Below are 20,059 nucleotides of genomic sequence, written 5' to 3'. Positions count from 1 at the left end.
GTTCGAACCACGGGCGCTGTCCAGCGTTTTGCCAGTCACGTTTTCATCACTATAGCGAACCTTTGATTGTTTTGAGTGGGAAAATAAAGACTACAACAAAACACGAGTTTATAGTGTATGCATACCAGGCATCGTTCGTTTGGGAATTTAGTGAACCTCTTTGGCCAAAAATAACGTTTAGTAAATGTAACCTACCTCCCCATTGTCCCAGATCCAGCTCGGTTTTAATGTGTCGCCTTGTATGATTTATAGCTACCACTTCTAAATAAAAACCCATATTTTGAATATTTTTTGGTTAAGTAGCTAGATAACTGTAAACTCGCCAGTCATATGTTCATCATTGTAGCAACTTGATGGGCATTGAGCGGGAAAATAGAGACTAAGACAAAACAAGACAGAGTTACGGTGCATGCAGGCGTCATTCGTTTGGGAATTTAGATTAACTTTATCTATAATTGTCTATGATACAAAGTTGTGAAACAGTGAACCCCTTCGGCCAAAATAACTTCTAATGTAGGCTACTTGCCCACAGTCTCAGATTCAGGATCGGTTATATATTGTGTCTCCTTCTGATTTATACCAGGGGTGTGGTTAGAATGCTGATCCAAGATCTGCACAGTTGATGAGGGCCGGTAAAGATGGCCACAACACTAGATCTGTTTGATTTATTTTACCGGGCGCAGGTCTGAGGAGCAGTGGCATGGTATAAACAGGCCAAATCTGTTCAATGAGCGCGCCAGGCGAGGTAAATTAAGCGCACCTAAAATGTTGTACATGCGCAGACCATACAGTCATTGGCGCAGACAGCCAGTAATGTTGACAAACAACTGGGGAGAGGCCAATTGCACGGTAAGTGAAATATTCCGATCTTGTATGTAGCTATTGTACAAATAATGTATTCTCTATGCAATTAAATGTTTCAAACAGCGTTGTACAAATGCCAAATGTTCGACATTTGCCTGGCTTTATTACTGGCTAAATAGCTAACGTTAGTTTACGTTAATTCACAACATTAGCTAGTAGCAGCTAGCTATAGCAAAGGTGCTTTGTTTAACTGACCCGTCGCAGCTTGAAGGAACCGCTGGAATAATGCAGATTTGGCATTTCGAATTTTGACATTTAGCTGCAGCTGTTTGCATGACGTTTTCGCCAATGAAATGATCTGGAAAGTTACAGGGTAACAGTAGTTATTTGATGAATGAGGTTCCAAGCTCGCGGCTACATTGTAGGGGGCAACATCCACTGTAACTACTGAAGGGGCCTAAAGAGTACTGTTATTACTCCAATCAAACATACCGTTCCTTGAAGGCTTTCTAGATGGATACACGCCGAGCCAGTACCAGTTTTTGGAAATCAGAGGTTTCAGGTTTGTGATTGGGTATCTATAGCCTAGTTTTTTTCCCCCAAAAGATTTCCAACTTTACCTTTTTCCTCAAGCCTGTTTAGCTCCCGGGTGAATGAAGGAGATTCTCTTTCCAGTTGACACTGTGAAAATGAAGGGGTGAGCTAACAATGCATTGATTTAACCATAATCCATTTGAACCAGAGCTACTTCCACATGATTTGTTGTAATACATTTGAGTGTTGGGCTGGATGGTCATATTCTAGCACAAGTTGAAAGAGCGGTGTGTTACTGTATATTTGTTACTGTGTATTAACATTGTTCTTCTCATTTTGTTATGTAGTCAACAAAAAAGCCCTGACCCGGATGAAAGTGCACATGTCATTGAAGAAGGTAATGTCATGTAGAAAGGAAATGACGACCCTCAAAACATCAGAAGACAAGACACCCATGGTATTTTCTTGCTGATGTTATAGAGACTGTATTCTGATTTTTGCTCTACCAGGTGCAGTGGCTACAGCAGATGACCCATCAGCTGCCATCGCCACCATTCAGTCTGCCGCCACCTTCTCCTCAGAGCATCCAATAAAGTATCTATTCAAGACGGAGGGAGCTGGGGGGCAGGTAGGGGAGCTGTACTACCCTCCCGCTGGGCAGGTACAGTTGGGAAAAGCATACTGTACAGGGCTCACTAGATCTAGCCGAAGTCCCTGAGCTGGAGCTCTGAGCCCAGCCAATGCCCATCCAAGGTTTTCTAAGGCTCAGTCTTCTGTCATTACTAATGACCGATTTGATGTTTTGCTCAACAAACCTGTGTGTTTTCTTTTGCTAAAGGTGACATACAGAGTTATCCAGGTGTCTGATGGACAGTTGGAGGCTCAAAGTGATGGAGCCACAGCGGTCAGTGTGCTAACTGGATTTCCTGCAGCCACACAGCCTGTGACCCAGGTGAGAATTTATACGAGCAGGACTTGGGGCCCTCTCAGCGGGAAACACTGGTTGAAATGATGTCAAAATAAGTAATATCAACCTGTTTTTGGTTGTAATTACGTACATTTCAACCAGTTTTGCCCACCAGGCTAGTAGTATTTGATTAAAGTCGGATTCTGTAAATCAAACATAGCATTGTTTTCAATCTGGGATAGCAAAGATGATCTACTATATTCTATTCCTCTACTTCTACTACTCACTGTATACCGTTTCGATTGTTATTCTACACTGACAAAGGTGTCCTCTTGCTGTAGGCTTTGTACTCTCAGTCCGAGGGGTTGGAGGGGGACGGCACTGAGACGCATTACACCTACTACCCTGCAACCATCGCTGATGCTTCACCAGGCGCCATGGTAACCAGCGTGGTGCAGGCATCTGATACACATCTAAGTCAGAGCACTCCCACTGGTGAGGAGATGGAGACTCAATCACAAAGAAATAGAATTACTAGATAGAATGAATAGATCTTATTTCTATGTTCCATCAGGTTGGGCATTTATTTCCAATTGGCTTTCCATTTTGATTGCCATTTGATATTGATACAGTTAGAGTACCAGTCAAATATGGACATAATATGGACTTGGTCTTTTACCAAATAGGACCCCCAACCCTACCATGTCACAACACAACTGATTGGCTCAAATGCATTAAGGAAAGAAATTCCACAAATTAACTTTTAACAAGGCACACCTATTAATTGAAATGCATTCCAGGTGACAACCTCGTGAAGCTGGTTGAGAGAATGCCAAGAGTGTGCAAAGCTGTCATCAAAGCAAAGGGTGGCTACTTTGAAGAATCTCAAATATAAAATAAATGTTGATTTGTTTAACACTTTTTTTGGTTACTACATGATTCCGTATGTGTTATTTCATAGTGTTGATGTCTTCACTATTATTCTACAATGTGGAAAATAGTAAAAAATAATGAAAAACACTTGAATGAGTAGGTGTGTCCAAACTTTTGACTGGTACTGTATATTGACAATTTGGATTGAAGGAAGCAAGGGACTTCTTTGTTTCAGGGCAGTTGTATGTGATGATGTCCCCCCAGGAAGTTCTGACGGGAGCCAACCAGAGGTCCATTGCACCTCGCACACAACCTTACAACACGTAAGCTGCCATTTTGATCAGTACAGTAGGTACTAGACTGGAGAAGCCAGGAGAGTCATCACAGTTACCATACTAGTTAGTCACACTGTCCTGTGTCCATTCATGAGTTTCTTTGTGTTGTTTATTTTTATTAGCCTTGTTACTGTTTTAGCTGCACACATGGATGTGTGCATGAGTATGCTGTGTATGCCAAAGTTTTCATGGTAATATCTGTTTATTCATGTCTATACTAATTGTGTCTTGTAGAAAATCAGAGGTCCCACGCACTTCTAGAGATGACAAAAGACGAGCCCAGCACAACGAGGGTGAGACCTAGATACCCATCATAAATTACTCATACAATACTTCATATGAAATGTCTCTTAAATGCTAGTTGGATTTGGATGTCACGATGAGCACAGAATCACATGTTGCCCTGCCTACCTACTCAAATTTGTTATTGTGTAATTTGTCTTCAAGTTGAACGTAGACGTAGGGACAAGATCAACAACTGGATCGTCACGCTCTCAAAGACCATCCCAGACTGCAACATTGACCCTACCAAGTCAGGGCAGGTCAGTATCAGCAATGAGGTCAGTATCACCATAAAATGGGTCACTGTCAAGTCTCATGGGTATGGCCAGGAGTTTTTCCTGACCATGTCACCTGACTAGAAAAAACGTAGCTATAAAAAGGAGTACCAAGAGTTTTTTTCTTGTCAGAACACATTCTCAGGAAAACCTCCTGGCCCTACATGGGAGAGGGTGACACGGTCTTTGTGTTTTGGTCCAGAGTAAAGGTGGGATCCTCTCCAAAGCCTGTGACTATATCCAGGAGCTTCGGCAGAACAACCTCAGACTGGGGGATGACCTAAGCACCCTGGATAGGCTCAGAATGGACAACCAACTACTGAGGCAGGAGGTAAGATACTATGGCTCTGTTTACACAATTCTGATATTTTGCCCAATTATTGTAGAAAGAGCTAATTGGTCAAAATATCAAAAAGTGGGAAAAGATCCGAATTGGGCTGCCTGTGTAAACGCAGCCTACTTTAATTCGTTCATGCTTTGTAATAGGTTCTGATTTGGATTTTGATGATCAGGCTGTAGCATTAGTGAGTGAGAGAGGTTTTTGTGCTATCAATCCTGTTCACCTAATTACTGCAACACTAATTGTATGCAATCTCACAGAACCACAGAAAACATTTATTTGAGATTTGACTACATTCTAGTCGGACTGCGCATGAGTAGACTGCGCGTCACTGATCTACAGTCGTGGCCAAAAGTTTTGAGAATCACACAAATATTAACTTTCACAAAGTCTGCTGCCTCAGTTTGTATGATGGCAATTTGCATATACTCCAGAATGTTATGAAGAGTGATCAGATGAATTGCAATTAATTGCAAAGTCCCTCTTTGCCATGCAAATTAACTAAATCCCCCCAAAAACTATTTCCACTGCATTTCAGCCCTGCCACAAAAGGACCAGCTGACATCATGTCAGTGATTCTCTTGTTAACACAGGTGTGAGTGTTGACGAGGACAAGGCTGGAGATCACTCTGTCATGCTGATTGAGTTTGAATAACAGACTGGAAGCTTCAAAAGGAGGGTGGTGCTTGGAATCATTGTTCTTCCTCTGTCAACCATGGTTACCTGCAAGGAAACACGTGCCGTCATCATTGCTTTGCACAAAAAGGGCTTCACAGGCAAGGATATTGCTGCCAGCCAGATTGCACCTAAATCAACCATTTATCGCATCATCAAGAACTTCAAGGAGAGCGGTTCAATTGTTGTGAAGAAGGCTTCAGGGCGCCCAAGAAAGTCCAGCAAGCGCCAGGACCGTCTCCTAAAGTTGATTCAGCTGCGCGATCAGGGCACCACCAGTACAGAGCTTGCTCAGTAATGGCAGCAGGCAGGTGTGAGTGCATCTGCACGCACAGTGAGGCAAAGACTTTTGGAGGATGGCCTGGTGTCAAGAAGGGCAGCAAAGAAGCCACTTCTCTCCAGGAAAAACATCAGGAACAGACTGACATTCTGCAAAAGGTACAGGGATTGGACTGCTGAGGACTGGGGTAAAGTCATTTTCTCGGATGAATCCCCCTTCCGATTGTTTGGGGCATCCAGGTAAAAGCTTGTCCGGAGAAGACAAGGTGAGCGCTACCATCAGTCCTGTTTCAATGCCAACAGTAAAGCATCCTGAGACCATTCATGTGTGGGGTTGCTTCTCAGCCAAGAGAGTGGACTCACTCACAATTTTGCCTAAGAACACAGCCATGAATAAAGAATGGTACCAAAACATCCTCCGAGAGCAACTTCTCCCAACCATCCAGGAATAGTTTGGTGACGAACAATGTCTTTTCCAGCATGATGGAGCACCTTGCCATAAGGCAAAAGTGATAACTAAGTGGCTCGGGGAACAAAACATCAATATTTTGGGTCCATGGCCAGGAAACTCCCTAGACCTTAATCCCATTGAGAACTTGTGGTCAATCCTCAAGAGGCGGGTGGACAAACAAACTCCAAGCATTGATTATGCAAGAATGGGCTGCCATCATTCAGGATGTGGCCCAGAAGTTAATTGACAGCATGCCAGGGCGGATTGCAGAGGTCTTGAAAAAGAAGGGTCAACACTGCAAATATTGACTCTTTGCATCAACTTCATGAAATTGTCAATAAATGCCTTTGACACTTATGAAATGCTTGTAATTATACTTCAGTATTCCATAGTAACATCTGACAAAAATATCTAAAGACACTGAAGCAGCAAACTTTGTGGAAATTAATATTTGTGTCATTCTCTAAACTTTTGGCCACGACTGTACAAATCACCTCGCATCCAAACAATAACTTATTAACTACTTATACAGTGATCGAGGTTAAGGGTTCTGCACCTCGTCGTGCTCAAACTGTACCCCTCAGATATGCTGAAGATGTAACTTGCAAACAAAATACCAAACCAAAATACCAACAGCCTTTCACGAAAATCCATGCATCAGATGTAATAATAGGCTTGTAATAATAGGCTTTGTTTGAGCTGCTTTTCCCATCTAATTTTGCACAGGTAGAAGACTGGAAATCCAAGAACCAGATTCTGAGGAACCAGATGCGACAGAATGGCATTGTTGGAGCAGCAAGCGCAGACCCTCAGTGAGGAGCAGCAAGGGTAGTCAGGGGGAGAATATCTCAGTGGAATGGAACTTTGGACCTCAAACTAAAAGAAAATTCTCACTACACAAACTTCACTACAAAATCAGTCTGAAGGAGTTTGCAAGATAGTTCATTAAATGGCCGCATTTTACGTAAGGAAAACCAAGTTAGCTCTTGTAAGTAAAGATTTTTCCCGCAGCTCTTCAGCTGTTATGTACATAATTGTTTAGCTTTTTTATATTTTTGACACAATTGCGCTTCATTGTATCAGGTATATATACTAACTCATAGTATAGGTTTCAAAATACATTTGACACATCTAGAGTATCGGATGTCCCCACTTGCAGAAATGACTCAGAATGTTGTTTTTCTAAACTTGTCAACGGGAAATATATTATAATGATATATATTGTAATAAAGGATCTTTGTATTGATAAATTATGATGGAACTTCATATTTGAGTGGAAAAACTTCATGGGATTGAGAGCTTTCTGTTCAGTTTACATATTGAATCAAAACAAATTTTATTGGTCACATACACATGATTAGCAGATGTTATTGCGGGTGTAGCGAAATGCTTGTACTTCTAGCTCCAAAAGTGCAGTAAAATCTAACAAGTAATATCTAACAAATTACACAACATATACCCAATACACACAAATCTAAGTAGGAATGAATTAAGACCATATACATATGGATGAGCGATGTCAGAGCGGAACGGACTAAGATACTGTAGAATAGTATAGAAAAAACCAGTATATGCATATGAGTTATGTAAGCATTATTAAGTGAATGAGATACTGTAGAATAGTATAGAAAATAGTATATACACATGAGATGAGTAATATCAGTTATGTAAACATTAAGTGACAAAGATACCATAGAATAGTGTAGAATACATATGAGATGAGTGCCAGATATGTAAACATTATTAAAGTGACTAGTGTTCCATTCCTTAAAGTGGCCAGTGATTCCTAGTCTATGCCTATAGGCAGCAGCCTCTAATGTGCTAGTGATGGCTGTTTAACAGTCTGATGGCCTTGAGATAGAAGCTGTTTTTCAGTCTCGGTCCCAGCTTTGATGCACTTCTACTGACCTCGCCTTCTGGATGATAGCGGGTTGAACAGGCAGTGGCTCGGGTGGTTGAATCTACTAAGAACATCTGGTATCATTCAGAGTTTTCATTTAATCATTGGCTAACCTATTACATAATGTATGATTGTCATTAGACTTTTTATAAAACAAATTTACGAGTAATATGGATGTACGAACTATATTTTCAATAGTTTTACTGTTTCCTGAGTGCATGCAATTTATGTGAACTCGCCGGCAGGGGGTCATCATTCGGAGACACTGGCGCTTTAAGAAGGAGGCTACAGTGTAGCAGTCCTGTCGTCACAGTTCAACGTGAAATTGTATGGTAAACAATTTCACTATTTATTGTACCGAATCGCATAAACTAAGGTATTTGATGTCGTTTACACGCGAATAAGACAAGGGCCAAGAAAATGATCTGCATTTTATTGGTAGCTGGCCACGGCACTGTTCTAGAAACTCAGATAAAGGTAAGTTGTTTATGTGAGCAGACGAGTTTTGGGTGCAGAGGTCGTATAACTTACATGGTTAATTTCACAACACAAGCAGGTCAATGCACACAAAAACATACACTGCACTTAAATATTACCAAATCAGACTTACCTCTGAACAAGGTAGGCTAACTACCAAAATAATTGAAAGATGTAGTTTATTCCTGAACATAACGTTCTCAGGAAGATAAAGGGATGTTCAATGACACAACGTTCAGTCAGTCTTGGAGTGTTACATACAGTGCATTCAGAAAGTTTTCAGACCCATTGACTTATTCCACATTTTGTTACGTTTCAGCCTTATTTTAAAATGGATTACATTGTTTTCCCCCCCTCACCAATCTACACACAATACCTCATAAACACAAAGCAAACATTTTTTGTTGTTGAAATTTGCAAATGTATTGAGGGGGTGAGGTTGAGTGCTCTGGAGCAGGTTTTCATCAAGGATCTCTCTGTACTTTGCTCCGTTCATCTTTCCCTCGATCCTGACTAGTCTCCCAGTCCCTGCCGCTGAAAATCATCCCCACAGCACGATGCTGCCACCACCATGCTTCAGACCTAAGGGATGGTACCATGTGTCCTCCAGACGTGATGCTTGGCATTCAGGCCAAAGAGTTCAATCTTGGTTTCGTCAGAACAGAGAATTGTGTTTCTCTTGGTCTGAGAGTCCTTTAGGTGCCTTTTGGCAAACTCCAAGCGGGGTGTCATGTGCCTTTTATTGAGGAGTGGCTTCCTTCTGGCCACTCTACCATAAAGGCCTAATTGGTGGAGTGCTGCAAAGATGGTTGTCCTTCTGGAAGGCTCTCCCATCTCCACAGAGGAACTCTGGAGCTCTGTCAGAGTGACCATCGGGTTTTTGGTCACCTCCCCGACCAAGACCCTTCTCCCCCGATTGCTCAGTTTGGCCGGGCGACCGGCACTAGGTTGAGTCTTGGTGGTTCCAAACTTCTACCATTTACAAATTATGGAGGCCACTGTGTTCTTCAGGACCTTCAATGCTGCAGAAATGTTTTGGTACCCTTCCCTTGATCTTTCTCGACACAATCGTGTCTCAAAGCACTACGGATAATTCCTTCGACCTCATGGCTTGGTTTTTGCTCTGACATGCACTGTCAACTGTGGGACCTTATATAGACAGGTGTGTGCCTTTCCAAATCATGTCTAATCAATTGAATTGACCACAGGTGGACTCCAATCAAATTGTAGAAACACCTCAAGGATGATCAATTGAAACAGGATGCACCTGAGCTCAATTTTGAGTCTCATAGCAAAGGGTCTGAATACTTAAGGTATTCTTTTGTTGTTTTATTTGCAAAAAAGTCTAAAAAAAACTGTTTTTGCTCTGTCATTATGCGGTATTGTGTGTAGATTGATGATGGGGGAATTATTTAATCCATTTAAGGCTGTAACATAACACAATGTGGAAAAAGGGAACAGGTCTGAATACTTTCTGAATGCACTGTAAGTCTCTTTTTCCCTGTTCACCTTTATGACTGTAGGGCAGGCTGAGCTGTGTGTGTGAGCGAGGGAGAGAGTGATAACTGGTCACTATGCTATAAGCTTGCTGAAATATGTCCAAGTATCAACATCTTTTGGAGAATATTATTTTAAGAGGAGTAAATAAAGTTATACGGTGTGCAACAACTTCCAAACCCACATCCCTTCACTCCTTATTTGTAATTTCTCTAGAATGATGTCACTGGTTTGTATGGACAGCTGACTGGGGTGCCAAAGGCATTGTTGCCTGGGATAGGAGGAAAGAAAATCCTAGACTTCTGGTGGGAGACGGTGAACACGTGAGTAATCAGCCAAATTTAATGACTGTCGACTGCCCTTACAGTTTTCCTGTACAACATGTCTTATACTCAGTCCCAGTTGACATAATTACATGATTAAATCCCTTTAACTTTGGAATACAGTGCCTTCGGAAAGTAAAAATCCTTGATGTTTCTACAACTTGATCGTAGTATACCTGTGGTAAATTCAATTGATTGGACATGATTTGGAAAGGCACACACCTGTCTATATACACCTGTCACAGTTTACCATGCACGTTAGGGCAAAAACCAAGCCATGAGGTTGAAGGAATTGTCCGTAGAGCTCCGAGACAGGATTGTGTCGAGGCACAGATCTGGGGAAGGGTACCAAAACACTTCTGCAACATTGAAGGTCCCCAGAACACAGTGACCTCCATCATTCTTAAATGGAAGAAGTTTGGAACCACCAAGACTTCCAAGAGCTGGCAGCCCGGGCCAAACTGAGCAATCGGGGGAGAAGGGCCTTGGTTAGGGAGGTGTCCAAGAACCCGATGGTCACTGACAGAGCTCTGGAGTTCCTCTGTGGAGATGGGAGAACCTTCCAGAAGGACAACCATCTCTGCAGCATTCCACCAATCAGGCCTTTATGGTAGAGTGGCCAGACGGAAGCCACTCCTCAGTAAAAGGCACATGACAGCCCGCTTGGAGTTTGCCAAAAGGCACCTAAAGACTCTCAAGACCATGAGAAACAAGCGTCACGTCTGGAGGAAACCTGGCACCATCCCTACGGTGAAACATAGTGGTAGCAGAATCATGCTGTGGGGATGTTTTTCAGCGGCAGGGACTGGGAGACTAGTCAGGATGGAGGCAAAGATGAACGGAGCAAAGTCCAGAGAGATCCTTGATGAAAACCTGCTCCAGAGCGCTCAGGACCTCAGATTAGGGTGAACAACAGAACAACAACCCTAAGCACACAGCCAAGACAATGCAGGTGTCGCTTCGGGACAAGTCTTTGAATTTCCTTGAGTGGCCCAGCCAGAGCTTGGACTTGAACCCGATCAAACGTCTATGGAAAGACCTGAAACTAGCTGTGCAGGAATGCTCCCCATCCAACCTGACAGAGCTCGAGAGGATCTGCAGAGAAGAATGGGAGAAACTCCCCAAATACAGGTGTGCCAAGCTTGTAGCGTCAAACCCAAGAAGACTCAAGGCTGTAATCGCTTCCAAAGGTGCTTCAACAAAGTACTGAGTCAAGGGCCTGAATTCTTATTTAAATGTAATATTTCTTTCTTTTTTTTTTATAAATTAGCAAACATTTCTAAAACAGTTTTTTGCTTTGTCATTATGGGTTATCGTGTGTAGATTGAGGGAGAAAACCCCCCAATTTAATACATTTTAGAATAAGGCTGTAACGTAACAAAATATGGAAAAAGTCAAGGGGTCTGAGTACTTTCCAAATGTACTGTATGTATTTCTCTTCAGGCGGCAGTTGTTCAGTGAGGTCTATCTGGTCACAAACGCAGACAAGTAAGTACAGTAACATGTGGTAACACTGTTGACACTTGCTGTATTTCATCATAGCAGACTGAACTGATCCTGCCTCCCATGTATTTACATTTAAGCCAATTGTATTGGGAGTTGTTGTCCTATGAGCTGGGAATGATTGATTGTCTACCAGTTACTGCTTAGCTGTTCCCCTATATGTCTCCCATTCCAGGTATAAGCACTATGAGCGCTGGGCAACGGCCAATGACTTCCCTGTGGAGAATGTAGTGAACGACGGCAGCACAACCCTTGAGGGCCGGCTAGGAGCAGTGGCTGACCTGGAGCTCGCCATCCGCAGCCGCAAGCTACAAGACGATATCATGGTGGTACGGCACGGCACAGATCCTAGATGTCACTTCATTATCATTTTATAATTTCCTAATTGTGTGGATTGAAATGTTCCATTGTGTGGGCATTATTTTTCAAACAACGTGTTTGTGGACAGATTGCAGGGGATATGCTCTGTGCAGACCAGAACTTTGATATTGCTCAGGTTCTCCGCTTCTTCAGGTCCAAGGTAAGATAACATATGTGCTCCTTCTGGTGAATAACAACATATACCTCACCTCTGAGAAACTGTAACCACGCTCATAGCAGAGTAGGTTTTTGGCTTTGTTTACATGTTAGTATCTCTCTATTTGACTTAGCCTGGAGAGTTGGCCATATACTATGAGCTAGAGGAGGGAGAGAAGAGCAGCTCCAGGGGTATAGTGGAGGTATGCCCTGAGACCCACAGGTAGGCAACAGGAAAAATAATCTTTGGCAGAACTTATCTTGATGCCAGTATATTGTTGATAACAGTACTCCCATTTAATCACTGTATGGGTAATTCGCCACCAACAGGAAAGTCTAAAAGCCTGGGTATCTGTGTATTTTAGGATATCTCGCTTCCTTGAGAAGCCACAGGAGGGAGTGACAGCATTGCGTCTGGCCAGTGTGGTGTTCTACTGCCTTCGCAAAGCCACACTGCCTTACCTCTCAGATTTCCTCACCCTGCAGCCACAAGCTCAAGACAGGACCTTCGGCAGGTTCTGGGTCAGTAAGGACTGTGAACATGGGAATCTTTGGGTTTTGGCTCAGTTCAGTTTTCAATTCAGTGACTTCCGGAAGTGAATTGAAATTCAATTAATTAATTGAAAACTGTCTGTTTTATATGAGGATTTTCTAGTCATGATTTGAATATCAATTCACTTTCTGAATTGAAAAGTCGATTGACCCCAACCCAGGTTATTTTTGTATCGTTAGTACTATTTATCAAATTGGTTAGCTACTAACACATCACGAGACTCACTGTTTGTCTTTTCACCCAGGAGTGGATCATCAATGAGGAGAAGTTACCTGTGTTTGGCATGAAACTGCCCACAGGGTTCCAGCTCATTGGACAAGTGGTGGGTTGCTTTTTTCCTCACCCATACAGACTACTGTTGATTAACAGAATATTCTAATTGTCACTATTGTGTAAGTTTCAGGTCAAGTTGTTATGGCAATGAGATATGTAACTCTCCACTGGAGTGCATGTGAATAGATTGACAATCATTTAGATTATCAGCTCTATTGGAAAGAGTGATTTGATGATGATGATGTATATTGACCATATGTATTTATCTTCTGGATATCACAGGGGCTGTCAGACTACACCAAGTGGCTTGCCCACTATTCTGCCCAGCAACAGCAATGCCTTGCCAAACCTATAACATGCCGCTCATACGCAAGGTAGATTGCACCGCTACAAAGACTTTATGAAAAATAGTATTGATGGGTTGTTCTCTCTCATTTTGGACTATCTTCAGTGATATGTCATTTCAGTGAATGTGAGCTAACATCATCTTTCACTTCCTCATAGAGTTGGACTGATGGGGAATCCTTCTGACGGCTTCAATGGAAAAACGATCGCCATGACTATCTCCAACTTCTGGGCTGAGGTCACACTCATGGAGAGCCAGACCCTGGTAACAGTCAGGATTTACTCCAGTTAATATACACGACAGGACAAACAACATGCATAGTGTCATCTCTGATCAAATGTTAATGTATTCAACCATAAAGATAGTATGATTGATATATTTGCTCTGTTTTCTTCAGGTTCTTCTGCCTCATCCGCTCAATGACCCGACTGAATTTGGAAGCTTGCAGGATCTGTACTGTATCAGCCGTAAGGAAGGGTCAGTGTAAAAGACCTAATGCCACACATGCATGCAGGATGTTTACATGATTAATTCCCAAACCTTATTGATATTATTTTGATATACAGGTACTTGGGAGGTCTACGGTTACTCCAGGCTACCTGTAAGAAGTTTTACCAGTTCTGCTCAAAACAAGGGTGAGAAAAAAATGTCATTGGAGCAAGTAACAGCAAATGCAGAGTATTCAATAACTCTGATGTGGGAGGGCTACAGCTGAACATTCTTATTCTGACATGGTTAATGCTCATTTGAGTCCCCTGCACGCTTTCTTTGGCAGTATCGCTTTGACAAAGCAGAACTTCACTCTCAAGTATGATACCAACATTCCTCGCCAGGTGGTAAGTGTCTACACTACAGTCTCTATATTTAAAGGCTCACTCTGTGATATTTAGTAGGTGTTTTTGTTCATTTGAATTAATGATACCCATTCATTCTTGAAGAACATCACTTATAAATGTCTCATGAGCCGAGTTCATGACAGTGTATCCTGAGAAAGTCCCTGAGAGATCTGTATGAATACTGTTTTCAATTATGTAATGCCAAAAGGCTAGTGATAATGTTAGTGACTGATTTAATTATTATTTCCCCCCTCTCTGCTTTGTTGAAGGGCCTGGCTGGAAGTAGGTAAGTGCTGCCTGGTGAACTGTTATTTTTCTTCCATATTTTATAGGTTAACCACATACTAATCAATATTTCTTCTGAGTCATATACATATGTTTTTGCCTTTTTTGGTCTTGTCATCTTTTCTAGCTCATAATTACATTTCTGTTTATTTATATAATTTTATAACGTTCTCTTCTCTAACAGTGCAATAGTGTCTGCCACCCTGAAGTGTCTGATGAAATTCTACAACATCACAGAAAGTGTAAGAAGAAGAATATGTTACTCTGGAGTTCACTCTAATCATGTGCCAAATGATCAACCTGTGTTTAAGTTGTTTTGTTCTGTTTGCCCTAGGACCTTCCCAAACCCACCAGGGCCAACTTCATCCTCAACGTCGAGACGGATGAACTCTTCATCACTGCTGGTCTTCAGGACAGAGTTGTGCAGGTCAGCAATGAAAAGACAACACTCCCCTTTTCACAATACTGAGCTGAGCTGGACTGTACTGCCCTGGCCTGGTTACTGTAAATAGTTTTTTTTTCTGACAAAAATGTTCTTCTTTTCCTTGCAGGTCTATGAGGGCTTGGTCTACATGGACTTTAGCAAACAACTGATGGATGAACAGGGCTATGGTATTTGAAATGTGCAGTCTCAATACCTGTTATGGCACATAAACACATTTTATGAACTCCTATACATAATAAGGACCGCCAATATATTAACGCTAATAATAATGGTAAATACAGCAGTGAGCAGCAATGAACAGATTTCACAGACAGGGTTCACAGGATGTCAGAAATGACATAAGATCAGTCTCATAACAAAGCAAGCACTCTATCCTGTAGGAACTTCCTTTATGTGCAACCAGTGAAAGCACTACCATGTTTATCTCTCAGTACTACAAGGATGACGCAAGTGAAGTCTAGTGCTGTAGGTTGATTATCTTGGAATGCAGCAGGTAATCATACTTAATGTATTGAGTTTACTGTATATATGAATATTTATAAATATATACTATATACACTGAGTGTACAAAACCGTAAGAAAACATGCTCTTTCCATGGTATAGAATGACTAGGTGAATCTAGGGGAAAGCTATGATCCATTATTGATGAAACTTGTGAAATCCACTTCAATCAGTGTTGATGAAGGGGAGGAGATTTTTAAGCCTTGAGACAATTGAGACATGGATTGTGTACATGTGCCATTCAGAGGGTGAATGGGCAAGACAAAATATTTAAATGCCTTTGAATGGGGTATGGTAGTAGGTGCCAGGCGCACCGGTTTGTGATAAGAACTGCAACGCTGCTGAGTTCTTCACGCTCAACAGTTTCCCATGTGTATCAAGAATGGTCCACCACCCAACGGACATCCAGCCAACTTGACACAACTGTGGGAAGCATTGGAGTCAACATGGGACAGCATCCCTGTGGAACGCTTTCAACACCTTGTAGAGTCCATGCCCCAACGAATTGAGGCTGTTTTGAGGGCAAATGTGGAACGTGCAACTCAATATTAGGAAGGTGTTCCTAATGTTTGTACACTTCGTGTATACGCTCACTGCGCAGGACTTCCAATTTCTTATTTTCCAAAATAAAAGATCCACTTTTCACTACGTTCACACCACATAATAGGGCAATAATATGTGATTATACAGATATACTAATCACGATATTTCACATTGTTCGTCTGCATAATTCAAATCTAACATTCATTTGCATGAGACAAAGTCCACTTGATCAATAGTTATTGCTTTAGTATCCTCTGGTGCCACAGGTGCCAATGCCATCTATAGTGCCACCAACAGGTCTTGTGCAGCCATCTAAGGTTGCAGTGACTTCATATTCACACAGCTTCTAAGGACATGTACATAAGATTTACATACCAAATGTCATGGCCCCATGTCTATCGGTTCAGTTCTTATAGCCCTGGTGTGATATGCTGCCATCTAGTGGTGTGGCATGGCCAACTTTGAATGCAGCAACTAATCATTCTCAGATTAATTAGAGGCTAATTCATTGAGTCTATATATCAAGTCTGGAGTCAATCTGACGTATGGTTCATGAGAAGATTTATAAAGTATTTCATAGCATTAGCATATGTGCTAACGTGAATCTATAGGTACAGTGCGGCCATATTTGAATGCAATTTTCTTTTCTCAAAACCATTCAAGACTGATATAATGAGATATCAATACCAAATTCGGTGTGGTTCATCTTAGGGACATCCATGATAGCGACAACGCGTTTCAAGTTGATAGGCCACTGTGGTGTTGATTTACAGTAGTTTAAGTGGACGCATGAAATCAGATTTTTGATTTGTCAATAGCTCAGCCTTCTTTTGTAGCTTTTCTCAAACTAGTTAAGACGTACCATCGGCCTTCATTCCACATTTGGTGTCATTTGGTCCTATGGTTCATGAGAAGAAGATTTTTGAAGTTTTTCTTTTACATATTGTAGGACATTAGCATATGTGCTAATATGCTTCTACTGTTATAGTGTTGCCATGTTGAATGCGTCAACGTCATTTCTCAAAATCTTTATGGACTATTGTTACAAGTCCAAAGACCAGATTTGCAGTGAATCTGACATTTAGTCAATGAGATGTTTTATTATGATTTTAAGCATTAGCATTACAAAGTAAAATAAGTGTTAATAGTTTCCTTATTTTTTAAAGATATCAATGCCACACTTAACATGGTTCATCATAGTAATGGATTTGATGACCCTAAAATGTTTCAAATTGATAGGCCATTGCGTAGTGGATTTACAAAGGATTTAAATGAACACGTACAATCAGATTTCCTGATTTATCAATAACTCAGCTATCTCTTATCTAATCCCTTATCTTTTCTCAAACTAAGTTAAGAAATGTACCATGGACCTACATACCGAATTTGGTTCATGAGAGAAAGTTATTTTAAATATTTTCTCAAATTTCCAAGATGGAGGAAAATCTATTCTGCTGGACCATATGGGTCCTTGAGGCAAATTTGTTCAACATGAGGAAAGACACCTACATACAAAGATTCAAGTCTCTAGGTCAAACCGGGCAACAGACATAAGGGTTTCATTGAGACTGCTTATAATAGTGCCACCTATAGGCCAATCGATGCCATTCTTTTTGATCAAGTTTCTCATGATCTCTAATTTCGGTGTGCCAAATTAGGAAAAAAGTTACCAATCAATGCTTAACAACTGTGAACCCCTGCAGGGATGTCAGACTCATTCCACTGAGGTTTTTGATGTTTCCTTTCAATTAAGACCTTAATTCATCAGTCAAGTACAAGGGTGGAGCGAAAACCCGCTGACACTCGGCCCTCCGTGGAATGAGTTTGACACATCTGCGCCCTAATGATTGATTAATGATAATGATTTTTGAAAGGTAATTCATTCTTCTGGGGTATGGGAGTTTTGCATGTGAGTTTAAGGCACCTGTGCATGTCTTTGTGTGCATCCTCTTACATATATCTAGAGCTGAACATTTATGTATACATTATGAAACTGAGTTTACAATGAACCTTTTACATGTTGATGTTTGTGTGTTGACTGTACACAGGGGATTACATTCCTATGGACATGAGCAGCTTGCCACCGTTCTGGTTAGCTTATCTGAGTGATCCCAGTGACTCTGGTCGGATTCACAGCAACGTCAGACAGCGCTGGCTCAACGGTAAGACACATACATACATGCATACATACACACACACACTGTAAGTTCGGTTGGCAGGCAGCAATGTTCACCAAGGTCGGGGTCAATTCCATTTGGAATTTCAGTTTACTTCCTGTATTGATGGAATTATCACTTCATAGATTTTGAACTGTAGGCTAGAGGAATCAGATGATAATAAACATGAATACCTTTGTTCTCTATCTGTATTTAGTCCCTCTGTTCACCTCCTTTTTTTCAGGAGAAGCTGAAGTGGTTGAGGCCATGAACTCTTTTGCGGCGCTCACAGATCAAGCCAGGTTTGTGTAAGATGTTTGGAGGCTCACAGGATCAGTGGCAGTAGTGCCCCTGGTGCGATAGCAAAGGCACAACACCAGTGGATGGTAGTCATGGGATTTGAACCAGCAGCCCTCCGGTGCTGGTCTGCCCATCTAACCTCTGTCTACATACTCCCCCACAAAGTTATTGCGTGTCTCTTTGATATGGCTTAATCATGCCATCTAGGATCTTAAGCACAACAAATTCGTAACATGTAAAACATTTTTTTTATAAAAAAAAATATTTGCAGGACGTAACATATCAACATATCATATCATACGAAATGGATGATGTAATACAACATTTTATGACTTTGTTACGCAAAAAACGGGGACCCCTTTTGGCTCGTAAGCACCACTCAAAACTACTGGCTGAAATTATACAAACATTTGAGAGTGCATCTTTAAGTGAGCATTACCTGGTAATGAAACGGTTGGGTTCTCTTGTCCTCCACAGGGTTGCGCTGCAGGGAATGGACTGGAGCAGGCTGGCCCAGTTGATGGATGAGAACTTTGCACTGCGACGGTAAAGACAAGCATGACATCCTTTGAGTCTGTCATTGGTTTGAGGAAGTTAATCTCTTTGCTCCCATGAAGTTGTTGGGCTTTTATATATGTGACCTTGGAAAGATAAAACATGATCAGCAACTGTCATAGGGCCAGAAGATTTTCCTGACCCACATGACTTGATCAGCAAAAACTCTTGGCCCTAAAGAGTTAATTTTCATCACCGAACAGCATAATTTTACGTAGTAAGATGTACAGTAAGTGCACCTCATTGTTCACACAGGAAACCACTAATACTGGAACGATCTCTGTCTTATAGGTCTGTGTACACAGAAGACTGTTTGGGACCAGGCAATCTCAAGATGGTGCAACTGGCAAGACAGGTAAAGTATAAGAGTTAAAATTTCCAATATGATCTTATCTTTTCCTATGATGTTTCTGTGTAGTTTTTGTTTATTGTTCGGTGTGTTTGCTTAGTTTGGCTCAGCTGTGAAACTTCCCGGCAGTGGTGGTGCTGTAGTGGGCTTGTGTCTGGACCAAGTAAGACTGGTAAGACTTATACTTTCATATCTTAAACAGCAATGTATACTGTATGCTCTGTGTAATCATTGGAAAAGAGATTGTGTTTCATACTTTGGTCACTTTATTTTGATAGTCCTGTATAAATGGTTAATTGATGCTCAAGCTATCAACTGCAACTCTGTTATATAACTCGACTTAACTTGATACACCACAGCTTCCTAGGGTTAGGGCTAAAGTTTGATAGTTACTTAAGCATCTATAAACGGGTCCGTCTGTAGACCTACATAGACTATCCAAATCCAGTGTTACCGATACAGTAGTAATGCTGTGCATGTCTTTGCTTTGACACTAGGTGGAGATGAGGAAAGCGTTCCAAGAGGCTGGCTGTGTGTTCTGTGTGATTGTGCCATATAACCCATCTGGTACCATTGGAACTAACAGCCAAGACTGATTTTAAATGATCTATAATGGGCATCTTAATAATCAATCAAGTGTCAAATCTGTAGCTAAGATGACACAACATTATATTTTTCTGTTCATGTGGGCAAATTTGTAGCCCATGATTTCCTGTATGAATGGATTATGATGAGACCGTTGTGCCTTGGTTTGAGTATGTGCCTTGGCTTGAGTAATTTTATAAATTGAACACATTTGTATTTTTATGAACATTGAATAAATATGGTTTATTAATTTATTATGCAAATGCAGTGTGAGTAGCCTAATTTCACTTATTTATTTAATCTACCATATTAGGCTGGGTCTAACGTTACTCTGTATTACATATTGCTCACTTTATCTAA

The 20,059-nt window shown here is 41.3% G+C and overlaps 2 protein-coding genes across 10 annotated transcripts; both read left to right on the top strand.

Moving 5' to 3' along the window:
* The first annotated feature begins 708 nt into the window (after positions 1-708).
* Positions 709-7,005, top strand: LOC139548949 (upstream stimulatory factor 1-like). Of its 8 annotated transcripts, none has more exons than XM_071358934.1 (11): positions 709-849; positions 1,438-1,501; positions 1,686-1,735; positions 1,848-1,966; positions 2,177-2,290; positions 2,587-2,740; positions 3,354-3,441; positions 3,688-3,746; positions 3,901-3,995; positions 4,213-4,341; positions 6,482-7,005. In XM_071358934.1, the coding sequence occupies exons 2-11, from the start codon at positions 1,458-1,460 to the stop codon at positions 6,569-6,571; spliced, it is 942 nt and encodes a 313-aa protein (XP_071215035.1). In that variant the 5' UTR covers positions 709-849; positions 1,438-1,457; the 3' UTR covers positions 6,572-7,005. The 8 variants fall into 8 exon arrangements, with proteins under 8 accessions (XP_071215035.1, XP_071215033.1, XP_071215031.1 ...); XM_071358932.1 differs by having other exon boundaries at positions 3,901-4,013; XM_071358930.1 differs by having other exon boundaries at positions 1,848-1,999.
* A 924-nt stretch (positions 7,006-7,929) lies between these two features.
* On the top strand, positions 7,930-19,962 carry gkup (glucuronokinase with putative uridyl pyrophosphorylase). Of its 2 annotated transcripts, XM_071358915.1 has the most exons (23): positions 7,930-8,132; positions 9,846-9,952; positions 11,396-11,440; positions 11,631-11,784; positions 11,904-11,975; positions 12,106-12,194; positions 12,337-12,493; positions 12,769-12,846; positions 13,080-13,171; positions 13,302-13,407; positions 13,541-13,620; positions 13,710-13,778; positions 13,919-13,979; positions 14,249-14,265; positions 14,449-14,506; positions 14,599-14,691; positions 14,816-14,876; positions 17,803-17,916; positions 18,155-18,212; positions 18,688-18,756; positions 19,057-19,120; positions 19,215-19,286; positions 19,612-19,962. In XM_071358915.1, exons 1-23 carry the CDS (start codon positions 8,076-8,078, stop codon positions 19,708-19,710), a joined length of 1,872 nt encoding a protein of 623 aa, XP_071215016.1. In that variant the 5' UTR covers positions 7,930-8,075; the 3' UTR covers positions 19,711-19,962. The 2 variants fall into 2 exon arrangements, with proteins under 2 accessions (XP_071215016.1, XP_071215017.1); XM_071358916.1 differs by lacking the exons at positions 9,846-9,952; positions 11,396-11,440 and having other exon boundaries at positions 7,933-8,132.
* Positions 19,963-20,059: the final 97 nt, after the last annotated feature.

The sequence above is a fragment of the Salvelinus alpinus genome, chromosome 22 (assembly GCF_045679555.1).
Source record: "Salvelinus alpinus chromosome 22, SLU_Salpinus.1, whole genome shotgun sequence".
NCBI lineage: Eukaryota > Metazoa > Chordata > Actinopteri > Salmoniformes > Salmonidae > Salvelinus > Salvelinus alpinus.
Note: the sequence above shows the minus strand (reverse complement) of the source record. Positions and strands in the feature narration are given on the sequence as shown.